The 23,313-nt window shown below is 37.0% G+C and overlaps 1 protein-coding gene across 1 annotated transcript; it reads right to left on the reverse strand.

Annotated features, from left to right (window-relative positions):
• Positions 1-8,068: 8,068 nt before the first annotated feature.
• LOC140232373 (COP9 signalosome complex subunit 3-like) lies at positions 8,069-21,368 on the reverse strand. Its single transcript, XM_072312499.1, has 13 exons — positions 21,290-21,368; positions 19,162-19,291; positions 17,780-17,901; positions 16,709-16,851; positions 15,969-16,043; positions 15,657-15,761; positions 14,695-14,835; positions 14,066-14,167; positions 12,657-12,728; positions 11,933-12,019; positions 11,233-11,346; positions 10,113-10,193; positions 8,069-9,129 (listed from the first exon to the last, which is right to left on the reverse strand). Exons 1-13 carry the CDS (start codon positions 21,342-21,344, stop codon positions 9,079-9,081), a joined length of 1,278 nt encoding a protein of 425 aa, XP_072168600.1. The 5' UTR covers positions 21,345-21,368; the 3' UTR covers positions 8,069-9,078.
• Positions 21,369-23,313: the final 1,945 nt, after the last annotated feature.

The raw sequence follows: 23,313 nt of genomic DNA on the forward strand, positions 1-23,313 counted from the left end.
AAAAAAAAAGAAACCCAAACCAAAACAAAACAAAACAAAACAAAGAAAGACAAAGAAAAAAAAAAAGAGCTAAATGGGGAGAAACATTCCATTAGATTAACTGCCATCAACATACAATTGTAGTACCATCATTATATTTCATCATAATATCATCATTATCATTGTTACAAAGATACTGGACCAGTCACCATGCTTGTAGCAGTTTTATATTTAAAATGTCTACATTATCATAATGGGTTTTCTCTTTTCTCCTGCAATCCTCCTGATAAATTCTGCATAGAGGTTCTAAGTGCACATGTCAGGTTACCAGTTTCATAAGGATTTCATCAGAGATAAACAAGGCATAGATTTTTTTTTATGCAACATCAATTAAAGAGTACTGTAAAATTGGAGATTTTCATTTACCTTGCAGGGCATGAAACTAGTGCAAAAATAGAATCATGCAGAGTTTTTGCATGTTATATGTAATATTCTTTGATAGTTTGATTCTGCAAAATCATAAACACAAAATCTATCTTTCTTGTGAGAAAATTTCCGCTTTTACAGTCATTTGTTGTCATGTCTGTAGACAAAATGCCACACAGAATTCAGCACTTATTACAGGGTTTCTCTGGCTGTACAATGAATATTTTGGCGGTTTTTATTTGTGCAAGGGCATTCTGGTACATCAGGGACACGGGTCACACAGGAAAACCCATTTCCAATGGACCCTGGTAGGACACACAGTATTCAAACTCTGTAGGGACTGCAGTTTCCTCAAAACAAAAAGAAAAAATGCCTTTATAATGTTTTTTTTATTTCGGTGCTTTGGCATGTCTTTTGTCAAACATCAATTACTAAATAGTTTTTCTCTCCAAAATGTTTATCTGATGTCATACTTGCCAAATCAGCAGGTACAATGTACTGCTCATTGTGCCATTTCAGCACGAGCCCTTCTTCTATCAAGTGAAGACAACTGCTCTTGGAGGAAAAACAAAAAGTGATAGATGTAAATGAGCAGGCTTCTGTATACGCCAAATATTTTGTGAGGTTTTTATTTTCGCAAATTTCGTGAGTCAGGTCAGTCTAAATGGGTCAAAATTAATAACCTCCTTATTTTTCAGTCTACTCTAACATGATTAGGAGAGAAAATTGTTCAGTGTGTAAGGCATATGACATTGTGTGCATAGTGTACTTCTCTGATTGTATGCCACCATTTCATTTATGACGGCATTGTGAAAATGAAGTCAGAGGATATATCGCTTTTAAAAGTGCAGAAGAGTTTTGGTTAAGAATACACTGTTCATGATTTTCAAAGAAACTTTTAGAAATCTTTTGTAAATGAAGGCCTATGTCAGAAACTGAATTCCATCAATTACTGAAATTGTGGGATATATTTAAGAGCACAAAATTGTAGATAAAGGCCATAAATCATTTGTGCCAAAGAATTCAGCACATATTATTAAGAAGTAGTGAAACAAGGTCTGTTAAAAGTCACATATTTCTGTGAATCTTGTTCATTTTCCTTGTTCAGTTCTGTTTTACTCCACAGGATAGCTCATAGGTTTGACTATGTGATATCGAGGGAGTTTGATACATGGAATGTCATTGGAAGTCAACAATGACAGTGCTATACATGTGGTGACTTCTATATGCATTACTGTATAAGCTGTTATCTTCGTGAGGTTTTAATTTTCGCGAATTTTGCGAATTGCAGTTGGATCGCGAATTTAACAACACGCGAAATTGTCTCCATGCGCTTTGTTAATAGAGCATTAACGTAAGCGTTGGCATCGATTCGCGAAAACAACATCTCGCGAAAATGTCTATGACCTCGTCATTCGCGAAAATATCTGTACGCGAAAATAACAGCATATACAGTAACACTCATCGGTTGAGAATGAGAAGGGCGTTAAATTGTCTTGAACACTATGGGTTTAGTGGCAATTTAAAGGGATCGTATTGTTTTGGTCGAGACCTAATTTCAGGTTTCTAACATTTTTTGGTGAGATAATGAGAAACCTCTTACCAAATATGAAAGAGCATGTAATTCTATGAGGAATTCATTGTTTATTTGATGAAAATCGGTTTTGAAATGGCTGAGATATCCAAAAAAGAGCGATTCTAATAAAGTGTGGGACCCACACTCTATTACGATCGCTTTGTTTTACTTTGTTTTTGGATGTTTCAGTCATTCGAAGCTCGATTTTCATCAAATAAACTTTGAATTCCTCTTTAAATGGCATGCTCTGTACTATATCATAAGTGTTTTCTTGGTATCTCGCAAAAAGTTAAACGCCCAATTCTCATCTTCACCAATACTGTACCATCCCTTTAACGCCCTTCTCATTCTCACCCGATGCACTGTAATAGAACCATGGGCTTTCATTGCATGTAATCAATTTCCACAAATCTAGCGCACGAGAACTCTGTTGATTGAAGTGCCTATTTATAGCACAATAGGAAAAGAAACTCTATTGCCTATACAGGACTCATTTCTACTTGACTAGTTTATGACTATATTTATATAGATACTGTATACGCTGTTATTTTTGCGAATTTCACAAAACACAGCTGGGCCGCGAATTGAACAACGCGCAAAAATGTAGGCATACACTATGCTTATAGTGCACTTACGAAGGCCTCGGTGTTACATCGCGATAACAACATCTCGCGAAAATATCTGTACGCGAAAATAACAGCTTATACAGTATATAGATTCGTACCGTTAGGACATATGATATAACCAGTGTACTTGTTTCTGGTAAATTCATATCGATCATTTGAATCCAGTGCGGTTTAGTTCTTGCTATGCTGTACTTTGTACAAGACTCAGGCAGGCTTTCTGGTTGCTGGATAAAAGCTTTTGTTAGAAAGGAGGCATGTGTGAAATTTCAGTTTTTGTTAGTATCTCTTGCAACTCTTGTAAGATTTCCTTGATATTGAATGGCCAGAGAGGGTGACGAACACAAAGATAGAAGCATTCATATTCTATGCAGTGAATGGATCAAACAAGATATGATACCAGTATAAGTTGTATTAGCCTTTAAGAATCGTCTCCTAGCCCAAATTCTTGCATGTAAAAGGCAAAAGTCATTCTAGAAACCAAGATCATGTGATCTGGTGTATGTACATTCCCTCCTTGCATTCCATATGGGTTCCAAGTATACATGAATAAGAGCCATGTACATCTACTGTATAAGCTGTTATTTTTGCGGTGGTTTAATTTTCGTGAATTTCGCGAATCACTGTTGGACAGCGAATTTAACAACACAGGAAATGTCGCCCGTGCACTGGTGTAATAGTGCCCTTATGACTGCTTACTGTTAATTCGCAAAAACATCTCGCAAAAATATCAGTACGCGAAAATAGCAGCTAGTACAGTATTTGACAGTAGGTGTAGATGTGAGCTACATGATATGTAGGTGCTTTTAGTTTAATGTGGTGTTTGTCTAGTGTACTGTAGCTTGGTAGACAATGCACATATCAGTGCATTGTAAAACACAAGAAATGAAATAAACAGTCTCTTGGTTGCTTTAATTCTTATGTGACTTACTTCCTGTGTGTCTTGTTTTATGATTACCTGATGTGTGTGCTGTTGTTGTTTTTTCTTCTGAGTATGTGCCAATGTTAAAGAGCAGTGAAAAGATGAAAGTGCTTGATACTGCAGTGATAAATCATTTGAATTTTCTTTTCTAAACTATGCAAACCTCTCTAAGAATCCTGATTGTTGATTGAGGCAGTTATGGGGGGGGGGGGATATTATAACCTTAGTGTATGTGAAGTATATATCTAGGTTGTCAATTTATCACAGGGGGGGAATAAATTTAGTCTGAAGTACACTGAATCTTATAGAGGAATTTTGTTTCATGAGCCATCTTTAATTGACAAACCTGATTTTAAAAACTAACCTTTTTCAATATCAACACAGTGTATAGATGCAGGTGCTATGGCGTGTCAAAATTTGTCAATATGCAACCTTTATGTATGAAAAAAAAAAATCCAGATTTATGAATTTGCCAACGATGGTTCACATGAAAGGAATTTGTGGTTCTACAGTGTATTATCAATGAAATGAATGTGTGTGATGACAATTACTCTTGACCATCACTATCACAAATAATATTACTGACATAAGCTCAAAGATTTGTTTTATATACATGTATGATGTGTGTACCAGTAAAAACTGAGCTTTCTAGTTCACTTCGCTGAAAATGGCAGCAAATATACAAGGAAACCTAGTTATTACAAATCTATTAAAAAATGCAATCCCCCAAGATAGAGTTACTGGTAGTGTTACAAAATAATGGCATGTGACAATACTTCACCATTCTTGCTTTTATGGAGTTTACTGAGCCCTTGATTCTGAGTCAATCGTGGCAATGTCCTCCTTGGCCTCCAAACTGTGAACTCCATGTAATCATTGTATTCATCAATATAATCCCAAAATATTTACCACTAATTGGTCAATTTTAGACTCACTCGCTCATCAGCAAACTGATTGTAAGATTTTGCAGTATTATGAATGAATGAATGATCGTTTGAATGAATGAATGAATGAATGCATGAATGAATGAATGAATGAACAAATAAATAAATGAATGAATGAATGCACAATGATGTCAGATACACACACTCTGTACTGTACATGACAGCTAAATAAAGAGAGGAAACTTATTTTTTATCCTTTTTTTAATGAAAACTTTTTTTTCACACAGGGGTGAAATGTATTCATAACGACATTCTGATATCCACTTTGTACAACACTAGTTTGACATTTCTGCGGCAAATGTCTCACCGAATATCAAAATTGACACACTGTATCACTGTGAAATTAGAGGGAATGAAATGAACACGATTACGCAAAGACATGTCTTCAAAAGCGGGAGTTATTTACCTTATCTGTGATATACTGATTGAACATGCAGACACCTTTTGGAACATACACTCGACTTAAAAAATGTTTGTGTTTCAGACTTTACAGTTGTCCTTTGACATTCATGCATGATTTACAACAGGCCACTCACCACAGAACACATGCATGGTATTTTTTTTTAAACTGCTATTGTGTTTTGCTACAATGGGATATTGCTTGCTACATTTGTGGAGACTGAAGCAACTGTAAAATATACAGCATATAAAAGGTAAACTGCTGTAGTACAGTAAACCTCGCATGAGTCGAAGCTCTCGGGACTGACAAAAATGCGTCGACTTAAGTGAAATTCGACTCTCGCGAGAGTCGATTTTTTTTCGACTCACAGTTATGTACATGTATTATAGTACATTTGCATGCATGTGTATGTGTGTGTGTGTGTGTGTGCGTGTGTGCGTTTGCATTCAAATTTGTCTGTTCTTGAAGATAATGTTCTTATTTTGTTCTAAATTGAACATGGAATTTGTATCAATACTAGTAGTTAAACGTAGTTCTGAGAATGTCTACGCTAATGTGGCAATGTGCATGTGCTTTGTCTATGGTGCAACATAGGTATAGCCATCTCTGTCAACCTACCCAAACACTCTCCCAGGCCCATCCCACCTCCATTGAACAAAACTATACAGCCAGCCGGGCACGCACAAACAAGCTCCGCCCACTTGGCCTGTCACTAAAATATTAAAGCAGCGATTGGTTGACCAAGGAGTTCTGGCTTGATATGGATAAAGTATGGATGTGCTGTGTGTATGGATAAAGTATATGGATCGATGTGCTGTGTGTATACATGTATACATGTGTATGTATTCGACATGCGTGCAGAGCGGTAGGGTGAGTGTGCATGCTTACCTGCAGCAGGCCAGGGACGGGGTTCTGCGACATGCCGATTTTTTTGTTCTCCTCTAAATGTAATGAGAATGCCAGACAAATCTTCTTCGGCTCAAGTGATGTAAACTACGTGTATTTTGTACAAAAGGGACTGAATGTTTTACTTCGACACAGCCGAAATTCGACTCTCGTACTTCGGCTTATCCAAATATTTCTTAGAGAAAATACATAGGGAAAAATCGGGACTTTTTATTTTGCTTCGAGTTAAGTGATTTTCGACTCACTCGACGTCGACTTATCCGAGGTTTACTGTACTTTCAATCACATCGTAACCAGAGTTGCAAGCATTTTAGCTAATTTGATGGTTTGCAAATAGAACATGGATACTAACCACTTCTAATAAAACATGATACATTGCATATCACACAAGTACCAAGCATGTGTACCGATGATGATCATCAAACACTGCCCTGTTGCATTTAAAAAGGAAAAAGAGTTATTTCTGAATAACAAATGGTAGGTCCATATCCGTGGTTGTGATTTAACAAAAGCCAAGCTGAACTTGGCTATCATACTAGATTTTAATCACAACTTTTCGGGCAACTGGGTTACAAACAGTAGCGTTCTTATTAATCCACTGCTTATGGGAATTGGGTAAGATACACAGTAGGCCTGCAGGGAATCCAGCATCTCAAAAGCAACAGCTTAAATGCTATTATGCACCAAGAACCCCTTGAACATTCAAAAATTGCGAGAACCTTGCAACACTCATTTGAAGTACTTGGTACATGTTCATAATAAACAAATCTCACATCATTCAAACGATATTCTGTGTATCATAAAATCAAGTAAACTTTGGATCAAAAGTTGTCTAGTACAGATCACAGAATAAGTTGCGACAATGGACTCACTCACAAACAACAGTGACATTGTTCAGTGCACATCATCGTTCCCTACATTCTTATTCAACCCTTTGGGTGCCATTTGACAAAGAAAACCCCATGGCATTGCACACAATGTCTAAAGTCCCCTGGCACAAAAAGGGTTAAACAGGCTGTCTCTGTGACAAATCACTTTCAAGCTCCAGAAAATGAAAATAGAAATCAATTTTCTCTAGCACCTGTCTAGAGAGCAACTATGTTTACGAAATTCACCCTTCAAGGGACTTTCTTTTCTTTCATTCTTTCTTTTTTTTTTCTGACAAAAGAAACTCTATTTTGAAAGCTTTCCTATACCCATCCACTTTCATCTTGCGACAGTTTGGGGGATGGATGCACCCAGTTTTTGCTCAAACTATCAAGGAGTTATACCATGTTTATAACTGATATAACTCTGTGGTGTATCAAAAAAAAAATATTCATTCCTGACAAGAATTGAAACCTCTATAAACAAACAAACGAAACTATAGTAAATAAAAAATGGTAGATCCTGTGTGCCTAGAAAGGATTGTCAACAAAATCTAGCGATTCATTTTCTCTCTTTCCATTCTTTTGAAGTTTAAGAGGAGAAAATCTCTTTCTGTGCAGTATACCTGACTCTCAGAATAATGGTGTAACATTTTGAAGGCAGAGAAATTATGTCTATTTCCACCCCTACTCCTAAATATACTCAGCAAAAAAAGAAAGTAAACACTTTTTCAAGTTTATCTTTCTCATAGAATATCTGGCCAAAAATTGTGTTTTATATGCCATGTTAAAGGTAATTTAATTAGCTATCAAATTAGCTATAAAAATGTTAATTTTACGCATGAGTGAACACATTTGTTTTTCTCTTCCAAGGGACAAAAGTAAAAATTGCAAAATGGACAAGTTGTTATTCAAACGTATTTGCTCTTCCATATAAAAATGAGAACAAAAGACAAATTCAACACAATAGAAATGCAAATTAATTTGCAAAAATCAACCTATGATCTCAATTATGTCTCTGTAACCCTCCAAAGATGAAGAAAGGCAAAAAATAATGGAGGAAAATGAAGAATCTTGTGTCAAATCCGCAGTCAAAAGACATAAGAGAAAAATTATGGTAAAAAAAAGAAAGTTAAATTTGAAACGTAATAATATTTGGTTCTTAAGTTTGCCTCGTGCATTTTTAAATTCCTTAATCAAAAGGTGAAATGAAGAAATTCTGTCGATTTTATCACCCTTACGGCTTACTCCCTCTGTCATTTAAAGTTTGAATTGATGGAAAATGCTTATGTTTCACCTTCGGTTTCCCCACTATGTTTTTGTTTTGAATATAAAGGGAAACAAGGTAATGGGAACTTATTTCTGCAGTTTCATTCATGTCTCACATTGCGTTAAATTGGTCTTTTGTTATCATTGCTATCTTGGAGGGCATTTGCAAATGAATTTCAATATGTCAAATTCTGCAATTTTTACTTTTCTGCCTCGGAGAACAAAAACGAATGTGTTCACTCATGCGTAAAATTTCCCTTTGTATAAACCTACCAGGATGATAGCCAATTAAATAATCTTTGATATGGTATATGACACATTGATTTTTATCAAAATCTTCTATGGGAAATATTAACTGGAAAATATACAGAAGTGTTTACTTTCTTTTTTTGCTGAGTGTATTACCGTTAGACAGTTGACAGGTGTTTTTCCTAAATGTGCTCCCTTTCTTTTTAAAGTATTTCATGACTATAGGCAGTACTTGAAATAAAATATACAGAATGACTAAATTCTGCAAAGTTATGTATTCACAGGTGAGTAAGGAATCTCTCCCCCTATTTGTGGCCCGATTACTAACACCACATTCTGACCAAGATACTTGCTGGTTAAATGTGCCCTGAAGAATGCAGATTTTCTGTCACTTACCGACAGGACTCCACAAGGCTATACATTGGGCCAAGTAGATCAAAACTTGTGGTTCAAAAGTAAGGAGTTCACTCGTTTATCATAAATAGAATAAAGCAAGTATCATAACGGATATCTGAATTATAACATTGGTGGTGTTTATCATTTAATTCATTTCTACAAGAACAGACTCGGTACAAGTCTGATAGAATATTTGCTATCAACTTCAAGAGGTTGGATGCATTGATATCTTGACGCAAGATAAAACCAATGGGACGTCACTCCATACTGATTCCTCTTTGGGAGTGCATATTTTGGGAGTACATGCCGTCTTGATGAACATTTAGTCCAAGTATTATCCTCAGCAAAGATCGCGTGACACCATTTATCACACCTCCCAGCAGGATGCAGGAATTCCACATAAATAGCTACAATACTCTGGCTTTCGTTTTTACTGTTTCCATATTTATGAACATATGGTCAATATGTACAGGCCAAGCTCAGCAGGAGGGATGGGGGGGGGGGGGGGGGAGGGGAAGGTGCCTATTTCGTACCGAATGCACCAACATCATCATCTTCCCGAACTCCCATACTCTGTAGATTAACAGAAACAAACATACAAACAAACAAAAATCTGTGAGTTGGCATTGGCATTTTACATGATTTATCACAAATGAAAATGGACAGAATGTCACTATCTAATACACAATGATCTGTGTTCATGAACAGCTACATACAAGAACATTGCAGATGTATTTGTGGAAGAATTTTAATATTGAAGTTAATGTTTTGCATTTCCTATCGTTAATTGTTTTCTAGCTTATCAGTTCCTTTTTGATATTTCATTGCCATTTGGCTCAAATTTGTGATGACATTATTTTACATTGAAACTACTGTGCAAAAATCAACTAGTACATGTCACTGAAAGTGCAGATGGTAATTTTGAAAAAAAAGTTTTTAGAAACACAATAATACACATAATACATTCACATACACTGTTCAGCACATTATTGCTTGGGAAAGTTTTGCTGCAGACCACATCAAACTGCCAACACTGAATTTCACTGTAGTGTATCCTACAAGGGAGAAAAGTTTGATGAAACTGGTCAAGTTCTGTAAATCTGCACCGTAGTAATTTGATGCTACATCACATCTTTATTAGCGCAAATGATATTCTTTCTTGTAATGAGCTCAAGCACATTGGGTACACTATAATTTAGATTTTACAGCCCACCACAGTACATTACTCCCTGTCCCTGGACATTGCTTTTCAGAGCTGGGTAGACGGAACGAGTACTGTGTTAGCAGACACTACATGTGGCCAGTTGGGGAAGTGTGTGACCAACACAACCCATGACCTCAAGAGTTAAAGCTCATAATGCCCGATCCCACACATAAGCACACTTTCTCTTTGCCTACGAGTGAGTGGTGAGAAGAGGTGTTTTTGTCTGACTTGAACCTAGGACCTAATGACTGACAGCTTACAACACCCCATCCAACACTCCAGCATGCTCCCTCTCACCAAAAGATTGGAGTAAAAGCACATGCCCTTCTAGTGTATGCTACTTCCAACTTACCTTCTGTACATACTGTGGGTTGACGGCAATGCCTTGCTCCATGCTCTTCAACTTATCATCCAGGCTGATACACTGTTGCATCTGCAGTAATGAGGAAGGTCATTGTTTTTTTTTTTAGTTTTGTTTTGTTTTACACTGCACATTTCCATCACACTGACAAGCTAAAAGCATTCTACAACATCATAAATACATGCACCAAAGTTATATATCATTTAGCATATTTTGTGAATCGATACAATTGAGACAATTTTGAAAGCTGCTAGACTGGCAGTCGAGAACCACAGTCACACCCACCTTGAAGGCAATATACATTTTATTTGTGTAATAGGAGGCAATATTTTGACATATTGTTCATTTTGCTAGTATCAGTGGGCTCGAGAAATTTGTAAAAATTAAACCACAGTGAAATATTATGCTGCATTCTGTGTTGTCCCAATCACTGGACTCAACCTTGTACCAGAAGTGATGTTACTCAACTATAAACCAGGAAGGATTTTCGCTATCCTCTGATACACACTGTCAAATCTGAGCACGATAACACTAATCTTCCTCCCTGGTACCCATTCATACACCAGAGTGAAAAGGAGCATTGTAGATAGGGTGTCTTGCTAAAGGACACAAGTGTCATGGCAGGGCTTGAATCCTTGCCCTGCAGGTTGGCAGAGCAATCCACTATACCATGACACCTCTTAACAAAGGGAGCAAGAGAAGGAAAAACTGGCCAGGGAAATAAATGGGAGAGATTCAATAGCTGCTCCACTTCTGAGCTACGGACAAATGTCATGCCATTCTCTTATGACATCCAAAATATATGAGATAGAAGTATTATGGAAGATATTCATGACCTGGTTTATCTCACAATGGCAAATATTTCTTTTGGAAAGTCATGAAATGATTGTAACTAAGAAGAAACACCTCTTAAACATTTGCATCAAATTGATCCCTCCATTTAGAAACACACAGAAGTCACTGAAATCATCAGTGATAACAATGATGAATACAGGTGCATGATATCCATTCCATGTGTAACGTGTACAATGTGCAGAGCGAGAAAGGGTACAAGCAAGAAGGAAAAAAATAAAAGTCAGACCATCGATATCTCTCTCTCTTTCTTTCTTACCTGCTGCTCCATGTGTCTGAGAACTGCTGGGTTATCGTACTTCTCTGGGTTGTCATGGAAATGGACCATTCCATTCTGTTTGCTAATTGTCGCGTGAATCTCTCCATCTTCAATCTGTCAGAACACGAAAGGTAGATACGGCATTTGAGAAAATATCTAGTGAAACATTCTAATGCATTTTGCACCAGTTAACAACTTTATACCATGGTAAATTTTACCACGCAAATATCTAGACAAGACTTGCGGGAAATGCTCTCGACAGAGACTTGCACCAGTGCTGATTGCATGATAGACAAACGTGGGTTTGCAGCATACCACGGTAAACTGTACACACCAAACAGGCAAAGGATGAAGCGTGTTCTTGACGTACAATGGAACCTTTGTGTAACCCTGACTGTGCTATATGTATGTATGCCAACTGCCACACAAGCTGTACTGCACACGCTGGCATAGGTGTCTGGAAACAAATTATTTTACAGACTGCCTAATCTTTCTCATCTATACTGCATCACCATGGCCTTCCTGTTGGCCTGAGGCACATTGCTACACCCGAGTGGGTGGACTAATCTAAAACTAGGTCAAACTTGAATATAATTATTATTACTAAATGCTGATGAAACAGCTGGGCAAGTGAAGCTAAGTGCCCGAGTTCTCAAAGGGTCACAACCCATTTGTAACAGTAACACTGGTGGAGACTCACCATGTTCCTGACATACTGTTCTGCCTCCTGGGCTGTGTGTAGATGGACTCGTCTGGCGATGTCACTCAGGGAGAGAGTTAAAAATGTCTACAGGAAGACACAGAGACACACACAAAAAAGAGAACAAACAATACAAAACCAAAGTTTAGCTCACAACTACTAGGTAGGACACCTTCATAAAACATGGGATTGTACTGCTATGCCAGCCGGTGACGAAACACTCTTTAAGCAACTTCCTAATGTGTGTTTTTCACCCTGACCAATAAGGCTAGTCCTGAGTATACTTGGGCAGGTGTCTATGAAACACATGTCTTGTAGCAAATTGAGCTCATCCTCATCGGGTTAAGATCTCTAGTAGCTTTAACTTCCATGAACAAAAGACAGAAAGAAATGTCAATATTTCCTCCAACAATGAGTGAAATGTGCCTGATAAACAGACATTTCCCATCTCTGAAACCCAAACCAGCATGAGGCATTGATATACAACAATAAATCCCTTGCAGAAATACAATAATTAGCTGACATAAGAATCTCTCAATCTGAGCAGTGACTGCAAAATACAGGTATAAATCAATCGATGAGCGCAAACTATGCTAACATATGATATCTAAACTGTCATAGCATTTACTCTAAGAGATATCATTTCCCTTGATATTCAGGGACTGATAACAAAAATTTGTCTTACTGATACCAAAACATTGATAACCACTGAATTCTCACTTACTTTTGTCAGTCTCTGAATATTTTTTCTGTACAGGGAAGAGACCACTTGCTTGGCGAGACCCATGTTCTGGTCCTGTGGAGTGGAAGAAGGTACATGCAAATCCAACTGTTGGCAATGTTATAAGTTAGCATATCAGATTTAACTACAGCATTATATGTGCCATAATCACACACTTTGAGTTCTTCTCCATCTTCTTCTCATTTTGGTCTAACATGATCCCATGGCTTCTTCTTCTTCTTCTTCTTCTGATTAAGTCTGCCTCCTTCAATAGGCTGAAGATTCTGGCAGACTGTGACATTATAATACAGTTTATCTACAGATATTTACAAGCACATAACAAATTTGAAGAAAATAACTAGCAACTGTGATCAACCGTTAATTGGTTACAGAATGATCCCACAAATGGCGCTGAAACAATTTCCAACGACAGGGAATTCCAGCTCCTCGCAGTTCTTGGAAAGAACTGGACTTGGATTTCTCTAACATAAAATTGGTGTAATGATCAAGGAGGATTGGTGTACAGATAAGGACTCCTTATAGTCATCACTTTATAGTTGTTTACAGGGGCTAATTTTTCTGTTCTTCTCTTCAATTTCCTGACTACATTTTTACTCTCTCTGCTCTCCAACATTCTTTCTTATCTTTCACAGCAGTCCTTTTCAGAACAAGATGTTTGATTATGTTTTTTCTCTCTCTCCCAAAGCTCTTTCGCCATATAATATGTGATGCAGTTTCTGATATCCTGGGGTACCAAATAGAAATCTATAATTTTGTTAGCTATTATCTTTACTATCATCATCATTATTATTATTATCATTATCATTTACTTTTTACCACTGTAATATGGGTTACCCCAAAAATGGGTGACAGTAGTTTATGGTGCTTTATGGAAGAAAATTTTGTTGTATTGATGAGCTCATCAGTGCAGCAGCATCATAACATCAGCTCTCATCACACACACTACACCAGTGATCTCACTGTCACAAACAGACAGCTGCACCAGCACTACGCATTACCAGTCCATGGAAGACATAAAATGAGTAATCATGCGGCAAATTTGTAGATCGAAATGACCTTATGTTGAATAACTGTTAAAAATTGGTGTAATATATTTGTAAAAAAAAAAAAAAAGGATAATTGTTATTTTTGTAATTATTGTTCATAAAAACGTCACAGAACGGCTAAATTGGCATTTGGCATATTATCACCGAATGCTAAAAAATTTGGCTGCTGTGATGGCCATGTTTAGTACATCTTACAAACATGAGATGGCGCTACACAAGGCCATACCCTGGGTTACGCTGCAGTGCATTATGTGTTAAAACTGGCACACAAACATCATTCCCCTGTTTTTATAAGTATGTGGGCCAAATATCTTCAGGTAGGAGAGCCTAGAATATTCATCTCACCCTATTGAGCTGGTCAGCGTGTTTGTCCAGGACGTTGCTGACTTCACCCGGGTTGTTGGAGCTGTAGGAGTTGGCAACCTCCTGGTAAAGTTGGCTCAGCGGCTGGACAGAGGGAAGCAATAATATGGTTGTCATTTCTACAATTCATAATCACATCACACAAAGTTTCCTTTCTCATTGTTATCTCTAGTATTTCCGTACACGAAAGAAAGAAAACATATAACTTGCATTTTCTTCATATTTTCTTTAACATTTTCTTTGATATTGATATGGTCTCATCACAGAACAGTGTATTCTTCTAAATAGTGGTGGCAGCACAGAAACTTTAAAAATTCATAACTTTCCAACAGATTGTCAAATTTCCCTCAAACTTTGTTGATGTGTTCTACTAATACTGCAACATTCTCTCAATCCACATATCAATTTGGGTTTCATTCTCATTTAAAAGAACAATTATACATTAAACTGTAATTTTAACAAAGCTAGTTTTCTCCACCCACACATTACATTTTTTGTATTCTTTCATTTTCTACCCGTGGTAAAACAACATTTTGCTTTAACAAAATATTTTTCATTAGTCCCAAGGCTGTGCTGCAACAAGAATCTACTGTACCTGGGAAAATCCTTACCTTGATGAAACGGTTGACCACCTGCGACGTGTACTTGGGCAGGGTGGGGACCTTGCCATGCTGTATGAGACAGACCAGGATGAACTTCTTGTAGGCCTCCAGCATGATGTGGCTTACTGCCATAGAGGGCGTCGTAATGGCCTGTCAGAACGGAAAGGGAGATTGCAGAGTGTAGTTTGTTAAAATACGTAATAGAAAGGACCATTCATGAATCACATTGCAAAAAGGGTAGAGAAAGAGAAGCAACAAACTCAGCTGACAACATAACTTGTACTTTCTTTAATACATCTCTGAAGACTAAAGATATAAAGGCACACATGCATATTCATGACTGACATTCATTCTTGTTTTTTGATATGTAACCAACATATCTGAGATGAAAAAAAAAAACAACAGCAGAATGTCAGGACATGATACCTACTTGGAATGCTTCCATCACACCCACTTTTGTTTATTTATTTATTATTATTATTACTTTTTTCAATACAAATGTACTACCTTCAGATCACACTTTTTCTTGTCTCTTGTGCTACGTGCTGTAAACACGACAATGTGACGCAAGATCTGAGATAACCCAAGTCGAGTGACCTTCATCAAATTTAATGCCAAAATTTCATGAGGCTCAGACACGCAATGGACCAGGCATGGCAAAACTTCAAACGATTTCTCTGCTCACTGCTGCTGCCACACAGTGCTAGCAAAAAGACTGTTATTTTTGTTTTTTTTTTGCAACTAAACCATCCATCTTAGAAAATAAAACCAAAACTGACAAATGTAAACAACTTGACTTATACCAAGTCAGAATCATCAAAATCTTTGGCAATTAACATCAATATTTGGAAAGACTGCAGACACACATTGGGGATTTCTGCTCTTCACACTCATGCACATATGTAGGGATGCAAGGACACTTATGGTACCTGTCAAAATATATGCATGACCATGTGACAGCTGTCACTCACCACTTCAAAGAAATACGCTGCTCTGTCCCAGTTTTTTAGCGCTGTGTAGATCATGCCACCGTAGTAGTAGAAGCACAGGAAATGTGTAGCATCGAAATGCCCGCCCTGGAGTAAAACAAAGCCAGATTTGATAATCACTGCACATTAATCTTTTCCACTGTCAACAAAATCATGAGCTGAAATGGTCCAAGCAGTCTGCACTTTTAATGTTGTCACAGGCTAAATTATGAATTCAGCTACCTATACATATAGAGTGCATGCACTTTTCTTAAATAGATGTGAAATTGAAATTCATCACTGATATTCACTCACCTCTTTACTAATTTCCGTGATGTCTGTGTCCAGAATGGGTAAGGCAGGTTTCATACATTTGGCCACCAGACAGAGCTGTTAGGAAGCAGAAGAAAAAATTACCTAAATTCAATCTATGCGAGAATCACAAAAGTCATTTCCCTGCTAGCTGTCATTTCATCTTTGAAAGAGTGCTTAAGAACGGTCAGCATGAATCAGATTGAAAATGACATGTGGAATCATACACATTAGCACTGTGGTGCACACAACATCATACAGGGGCGGATCCAGTAATTCCGTGCCTTTGTAAAATTACAGGGGGCGCACATGCCCCCCCCCCCCCATTTTTTTCTTTTTATCTCTTTTGTTTTGACCAAAAATAAAGAGAGGGCGTGCGCCTGGTGTGCCCCCTCTGGATCCGCCACTGTTATACGAAGTGGTAACTTTCAAATACACATTGTGATACTAATGATGGTACCTGTCTTGTAATGTAACTGCAAACATTCAGATGCTAATACCCCAAGAAAAGACATAGCTAGTGTTGCACACCATTACACTCGGTTTCTAAATCGAACATGTGAAAAATACAAATGCGAACATTAATACGTGTCAAAGTTTCTACACCTCCTTCCCTCCTCCTCATCCCTCCTTCCCACTCTGTCACTTCTTTTCATTTCCAATAAAGAGGAAGCCACTGGCCTCCTCCAGTGTGGCTAGACTCAGGACCAGGCAGACGGTAGAGCAGATTTCTTCTCACTCACCTGGCAGAGGTCTGCATGTAAGGACGTCAGCTGGCCCGGGTGGATCTGGATGCGGGGGATGGCGTTGCGCAGGATGGCGATGCCCCGGATGGCCTGGTTTCTCTGGATCAAGCCCTTGGTCAGATGGTGAGCCAGTGATGCATCTACAACACCATCACAACAACAACGACAACATATATGGGCAACATGCAGTTACAGCGCACTCCAATTATAACAAAATTTCTTTTACAACGAAGTAAACTTCCGGTCCCAAAATAATTATCTACATACATGTACCTTATATACTTTATATAATTTATTTCTTCAGCTCTAACAAAATATTGATATAATGAAAGAAACCTGCTGGTTCCAAGGACTATAATGTTATAATGGGAGTTGTCTGTACTAATTGCTACTATATTTTGATGCTGATTTGGTTTGTCTTATAAAGTTTTGTATCGGTTGGCGAGTTGCGTGTTTGAGGCACCTGCTCGTTTTGGTTAAAAAAATTCAAAATATCTTGACAGACCTTATTTAAGACTTGAATTTACTTGCCCTTGAAAAGTTTCTGTGAAACTTACATCTGTGCCATAGAAATGTTTATGTGAAGAGAGAGACTTTACAATGCAACAACTGCGATCATAAACAACAATTAGCAGCCATTTGGATTTGCAGATTCCTTGTTGCTATCATGGTATATGCTATCGGCACGAATATCTATAGGGCAACATGGTCTTGTTCTACTTCCTTCTGACACCAGCACTAGAAAATATCCTATATTAGGCTCAATCACAATTGTTCAAAATGACAACAACAAAGTATTGAGACAACCTTGTGTGAGTAGAGATAGCTAGCCTTGCTAAATTAATAACTGTATATCTTGCTTATTATGATTATGCCAGTTCATGAAGTGCTCAGCAACAATTTCTTCTTCTCTTTTTTAAATCTACCGATATACCAACAGTATTCATTTGTGTAATTTTGCAACATGGATTTGAGTAGTTACCATGGTCTATGGTAAAATGATTACCAAACAATGCAAATCTATGAATAAGTTGCAAATTTACAAGTCTTCTGAGTGAGCAAACTTACAATTTTCTGTTGTGAACCGCACTTGTTCTCCATTGCATGTTGAGAAGAAGAGTTGTGTCTGAGAGAAGAGGGTCTCAAATTCTGTAACTGAGGGTGATGTGGCTACCTGAAACTTGACATTACTGTCATAAAAAGAAGAAAAAAAGGAAAGGCAATACACGGTCATAGTTGTGGTACTGAACATTTAAAGGGGAATAAAACCAAAATATGTGGATTGAGTGAATGCAGAATATCAGCAGAACACATCAGTGACATTTGAGGGAAATCGGACAATCCAATGGTGGATCTATAGTTGGTACACCAAGGCACCACATACTGCATCATGTGATGGTTGCTCAACAATAATACAAAATATTGGTATCAATGACAATATCTGTATGGTACTGAAATGTCCTGAATTTGCTGAAAATCAATTACTGACAGGGTAAGGTGTTAATCATCTCAAGAAGACTATGAAAAGTAATGAATCTCAGATAGCATGATACGTAACTTGGCTACTTCATTTATCCCTGCATCTCCTTTTATTCATGTTATTCATTAATGAATTTATTCATTTTGTGTGTTTGATTTCATATCTCAGTACGTATCTATCCATCCATCCTAAATCTATCATGTACTTACATTTGAGACCCTGCACCACAAAACCAACAAAAAGTTGCCAGACATGGATTTTTAGTTTAGGACAGATTCTGAAAGAGCAGACTCTAAGCTTTAAAATGGTGCATAACTCAATTCAAATGGACTCTCGTAACCTATCTAAATCTTGGAAAGAAAGCTCATACTCTGGAAAAATGTGAACTGAGAACAGAGGCTCTGAAGTACAGGGTCTTATTCAAGCGCTTGATTTATACCAAGCCATGCTGTCTGTGCGATGAATGAGACTAAAAACAGAATGTAAACCACCAGAGCAACAACGATAAAGAGATTATCAGATTAAGCTGAAATTATACATGCTTTATTAACACATTCTGTTTGTGATTAATGCCAACTTTCAATGCAGTAGCATTATCCTTTCAGAAGTTATCAGAGTTGAAAGTGAAGAGTGTGCAAAGGATTTCATTAAGAAATGAAAAGGGCCTCTGGACATACCTGATCACACTATACTCTGCCAAAAAGGGTTGTAGAAAAATGTTCACAATAAATTTTTCTATTCATTTTATGATCCCAACCTGAAAACTAGGTTGAAGAATAGCTCTTTCAGAAAATATATAAACTCAAAATTGACTTGGTTGACCCATTTCATCCTTTCTGAGTCCTCACGAGAAATCAAGGGGTGTGACTTTTACTTGGTTTTGTGAGGCACAGTCACATGATTACTCATCAATTGAAAACTAATTCAACTGATTATTCACTAACTCCTACAATGAAGACGATAAACTTACAGGATAGCTAGAACTCCGATTGAGTGAAGCTGCGGGTCAAGTGTTTCCAGGATAGTGTCAAGATGTGCTGCATTCTTCCTCAAAAGGTCCAAGTATTTGGTGACCTCCTCACAAAGCTGTGAATAGTTTCCTGGTTCAAGCCATTGCCATTTAAGACAAGTGAAAAATCACAAACAGGCATGATTATGCTTGGGAAAACACAAATACAAAAAACAAACAAACAAACAAATCTCCATATTTCCAAGATGTGCCTTTACTGTAGGATCTACATATGAATATGATATACTATTAACGCAAACCATCCATGATTCGACCATAACGCCGTCTTAAATTTGACCGCTTGCTACATGTAGAAACCTATGTGCTTTTGCGCATGGTCAAACCCACACAGAAAGATCCATCTGTCCTCCCGAGTCTCTTATTTTGTTGACGTTATTGGCTCTCCTCCGTAGACAAACGGAATCGAGTCCCATACGTCACTGTAGTGAGACTCTTAACCACTGTCCTTATGGAGAATTGGGTGAGGTAAGTCATCCTTCTTGATTGCATCTAATTCACACTAAATCACAGCCCTAGATCGGCAAATTTAAACTTGAATAGTAAAATTAACATTTCATTAATACAATGCGCTCACCAGTTGTTTGAAATATTAAAGACTTGAGTGGAATTTTCATGGAAAAGGATACAGCTCCCAGATCATTGACATGCTAATAATACATCCATACGCTAATGATAACGAAAGTTATATAAGCATTGCGTGCACTACTATACTCTTTGCTGATAACTGAGAATGGCAAATCGGTTTCCGTGCTAGAGCATCCCTCCCCCAAATTTGACACATGCTTACAATTGTACATACATGGTGATAACCAAAGGATGTGCATGCACTGTATGTGCATGTGCGCTTTTGTGCATTTTGGTGATAACCTCCACTGGCCCATCTGTTTGTGCTAATTATCTCCTTACTGAGAGTAAAACCACTGTCAGTTTCCGGACATTTATGCCTTTCTGCAATATTTGTTCAACTCAAATAATACATAAAAAGTCATAACGATGTATGTTAAATATATCAAACTTTTGTGGTACTTTTTCCCAATATTGATTTTGTTAAATACATCATAAAATTTCACAAAACCCCCACATATTATCACCTTGATAATTCCCCAGAATTCAGACAGCCTCTCCAAAATTCGGACACATGCTTTGCGCCTTCAATGTTAATACGCATACAAGGTCGCTGAAAAATGAGCATGCACCATACCTTGTTGGTGCAAGGTTGCATCCCAGATGTTGCGGCGCCCATTTGTGTCCGAATTTTGGTGACTCAGCACTCGTATTCAGCCCCTACTATAGCTTATCTACATTTATTCACTGCATTGGCATGTACGGATATTTTTTTTCTTTTGTGTTGTTGATGATACCATCATACTCTGAGCTTGCGATAAGCAAAAAATCTCGCAACAGAATGGCATAATTTTTCAATTTTTAAGTGCTTTTTCGGCGACCGTGATTCTTTACATACACGGGACTTAGATACTAACGACTAACGTTAATACCGTACTAATAGTCTATTTTCTAAGTTGCGTGCGCTTTGGAAAAGTTGCACCAATTCTTCATTTTTGACAGCAAAATTTGGGATTTTAAATTGATTTTTGGAGGTAACTCACGCACTTTCCTGTAGTGAACGAATGTGCCAGTATGTGAATGATGTGATATGCGTTTGTTGTGACAGAATTTGCGGGCTTGTTGTGATTGGAGGCCGGCCGAAAACTGGGGGTTTTTACTCTATGGATGGATACAGTAACCCACAGGAGAGCATAACGTTCAGCTTAAATAATTTGCGTTGATTATTGTTGACTGACGACACCACGTTATCTCCTAACAGTCAGTACAAAGTGGCTTTTTAATCAACACAACGCGCATCAGGTGATCAGGACTGCCGACTAAACTGCAAAATAATAGGCACACGAAGCCATCATAAATGTCAGTAGATGGGACTACAATATCCATTTCGGGAGGGTTATGGTTCTTATATAGGAGTTTATCTCACAAAGACACTCATAATCTACTTTTCAAACCCATACATGCGCTCATATTAGATGCTATGGAAATGAAGACATATTCTCACCATCTGTAGAACACGAAACGACAGAATTGACAAATCCTTCGAGTTGTGAAGCCATGTTTCACTAAATTCGCAACTTCTTAAAAGCGCCCTCTAGAGTTACAGTGTCCAAATTGCGGCATTATCTTCACATCGAAATATCCCATTATCCACCTCCCATACATCATGATCACTAAAATGATGATGCAGACGATCCTGGATGATCTGCATCACAGGGGTGAGGTCAAAGAACTTTGGTAGATGATACCAGAATATATGGGGTGATACATGTATTGTCAACTCTCAAATTTACTGTGCTACCTTGAATCCAAATCAAGTTGTTGTTTTTTTTTTTTTCATCCGAGCTGTCTGCCGAGAGAAGATTCCGATTAATTGGTTTTCCTTATCAAAGCACAGCACACCGCAACACATAACATCCGCCACACCACACCCACTTTATGATAGTGATTTTGTCAGATTGTTTTTCTCCCAATGATGTTGTCAGACCGGAGGGAGTTTTTAGCATATCTGGGTCGACGCAAGACATACCTCTTCCCATTATTATGACTATGATGATGATTATTATTATTACCATTATTATTATTATTATTATTATTATTATTATTATTATTATTATTATTATTATTATTATTATTATCATTATCATTATCATTATTATCATTATTATTATTATTATTATTATTATTATTGTTATTATTATTATTATTATCATTATCATTATTATTGTTATTATTATTATTATTATCATTATCATTATTATTGTTATTATTATTATTATTATTATATATTATTATTATTATTATTATTATTATTATTATTATTATTATTATTATTATTATTATTACAATGAGTATTATTATTATTGTGGGGGGGGGGGAGAAAAAGGCAATGAAATTTGATACACTGTACTTCAATATGGGCTAATACTATAGATTGATGTTTATCTTGGCGGGATGCCTTCAGACTTCGATCTACTGCCGATATCTACACACGCATAGTCCTCCTTGTCATAGTCCTTTTCTTATTTTCTGATCGTGTCGCCTGACGTCAGGATATCAAATAAGTTATTGTGCAGAGTCCTTGACGGATCTTGAGATGCCCTCATCTTCTAGAGTAATTCACAATTTTACAAGCTATGCTTTTCTTGTGAATTTCTCTTTTCCATGTAGAGTTACAAAATAAGATTGTATTGCTTATATACTTGTTTATTTATCCAAACCAAAGTTGATATCATTATAATATTGTATTCATGTTTTGTTGAAACTTATGTGATGCAAAGTTACTTCAAATATTATGTACTCATGTTAGCGTTATGTACATTGCTTTGTATTAGTTTATATGGAAATCATTTGAATTGAATTGAATTGAAAAAAAAAAAAACATTTTGGTCTCCCGATGAATTTGTGCAGAAAAAAATCACGATGATGCCTGAACAACGCATGATTATCATTAAGACCATTTTTTGGATCATATGGTGGGATAAAATTTCGGTATACATGTAAAATACTCATTAACAGGACACATTGACTTCTCTTTAATAGCGATGATGCAAGATGTTGAAATCCAGAACATCTGACTAAATTCTAAAATCCGATAGACCTAATAGCTACGAAACCAGGTTCCCGTTGGGATTGGGTTAAAATGAATTGTGTATGGAGTTTTTACTCCGACGTGTGTTGTATTTTTGTATCTGAGCGGGTGTTTGCAAAACAATAAAGAGTGTTTTCTGTTTTGCCTCCGTATTGTTTGTTGTATTTTTTCTGCATGATAAAAGATGATCCAATCAGACTTGTAATTTATGTGAGATGTAATTGTAATTTAGGTTTGTCAGAGAGCTATATATATATATATATCATATACATGATGCAGTTTTGTTTGTTTGTTTGTTCGTTTGTTTGTTTGTTTTTTTTTTTTGAAGGATAGTTACAGTGGCTGACTATGGACTTCCTGTCGGGATGGGATTGTGAAGTGTTCTCCTATGTAAAGAACCATTGTGTGTGTGTGTGTGTGTATGTGTGTGTGTGTGT

Source organism: Diadema setosum, chromosome 8 (genome assembly GCF_964275005.1).
Source record: "Diadema setosum chromosome 8, eeDiaSeto1, whole genome shotgun sequence".
Taxonomy (NCBI): domain Eukaryota; kingdom Metazoa; phylum Echinodermata; class Echinoidea; order Diadematoida; family Diadematidae; genus Diadema; species Diadema setosum.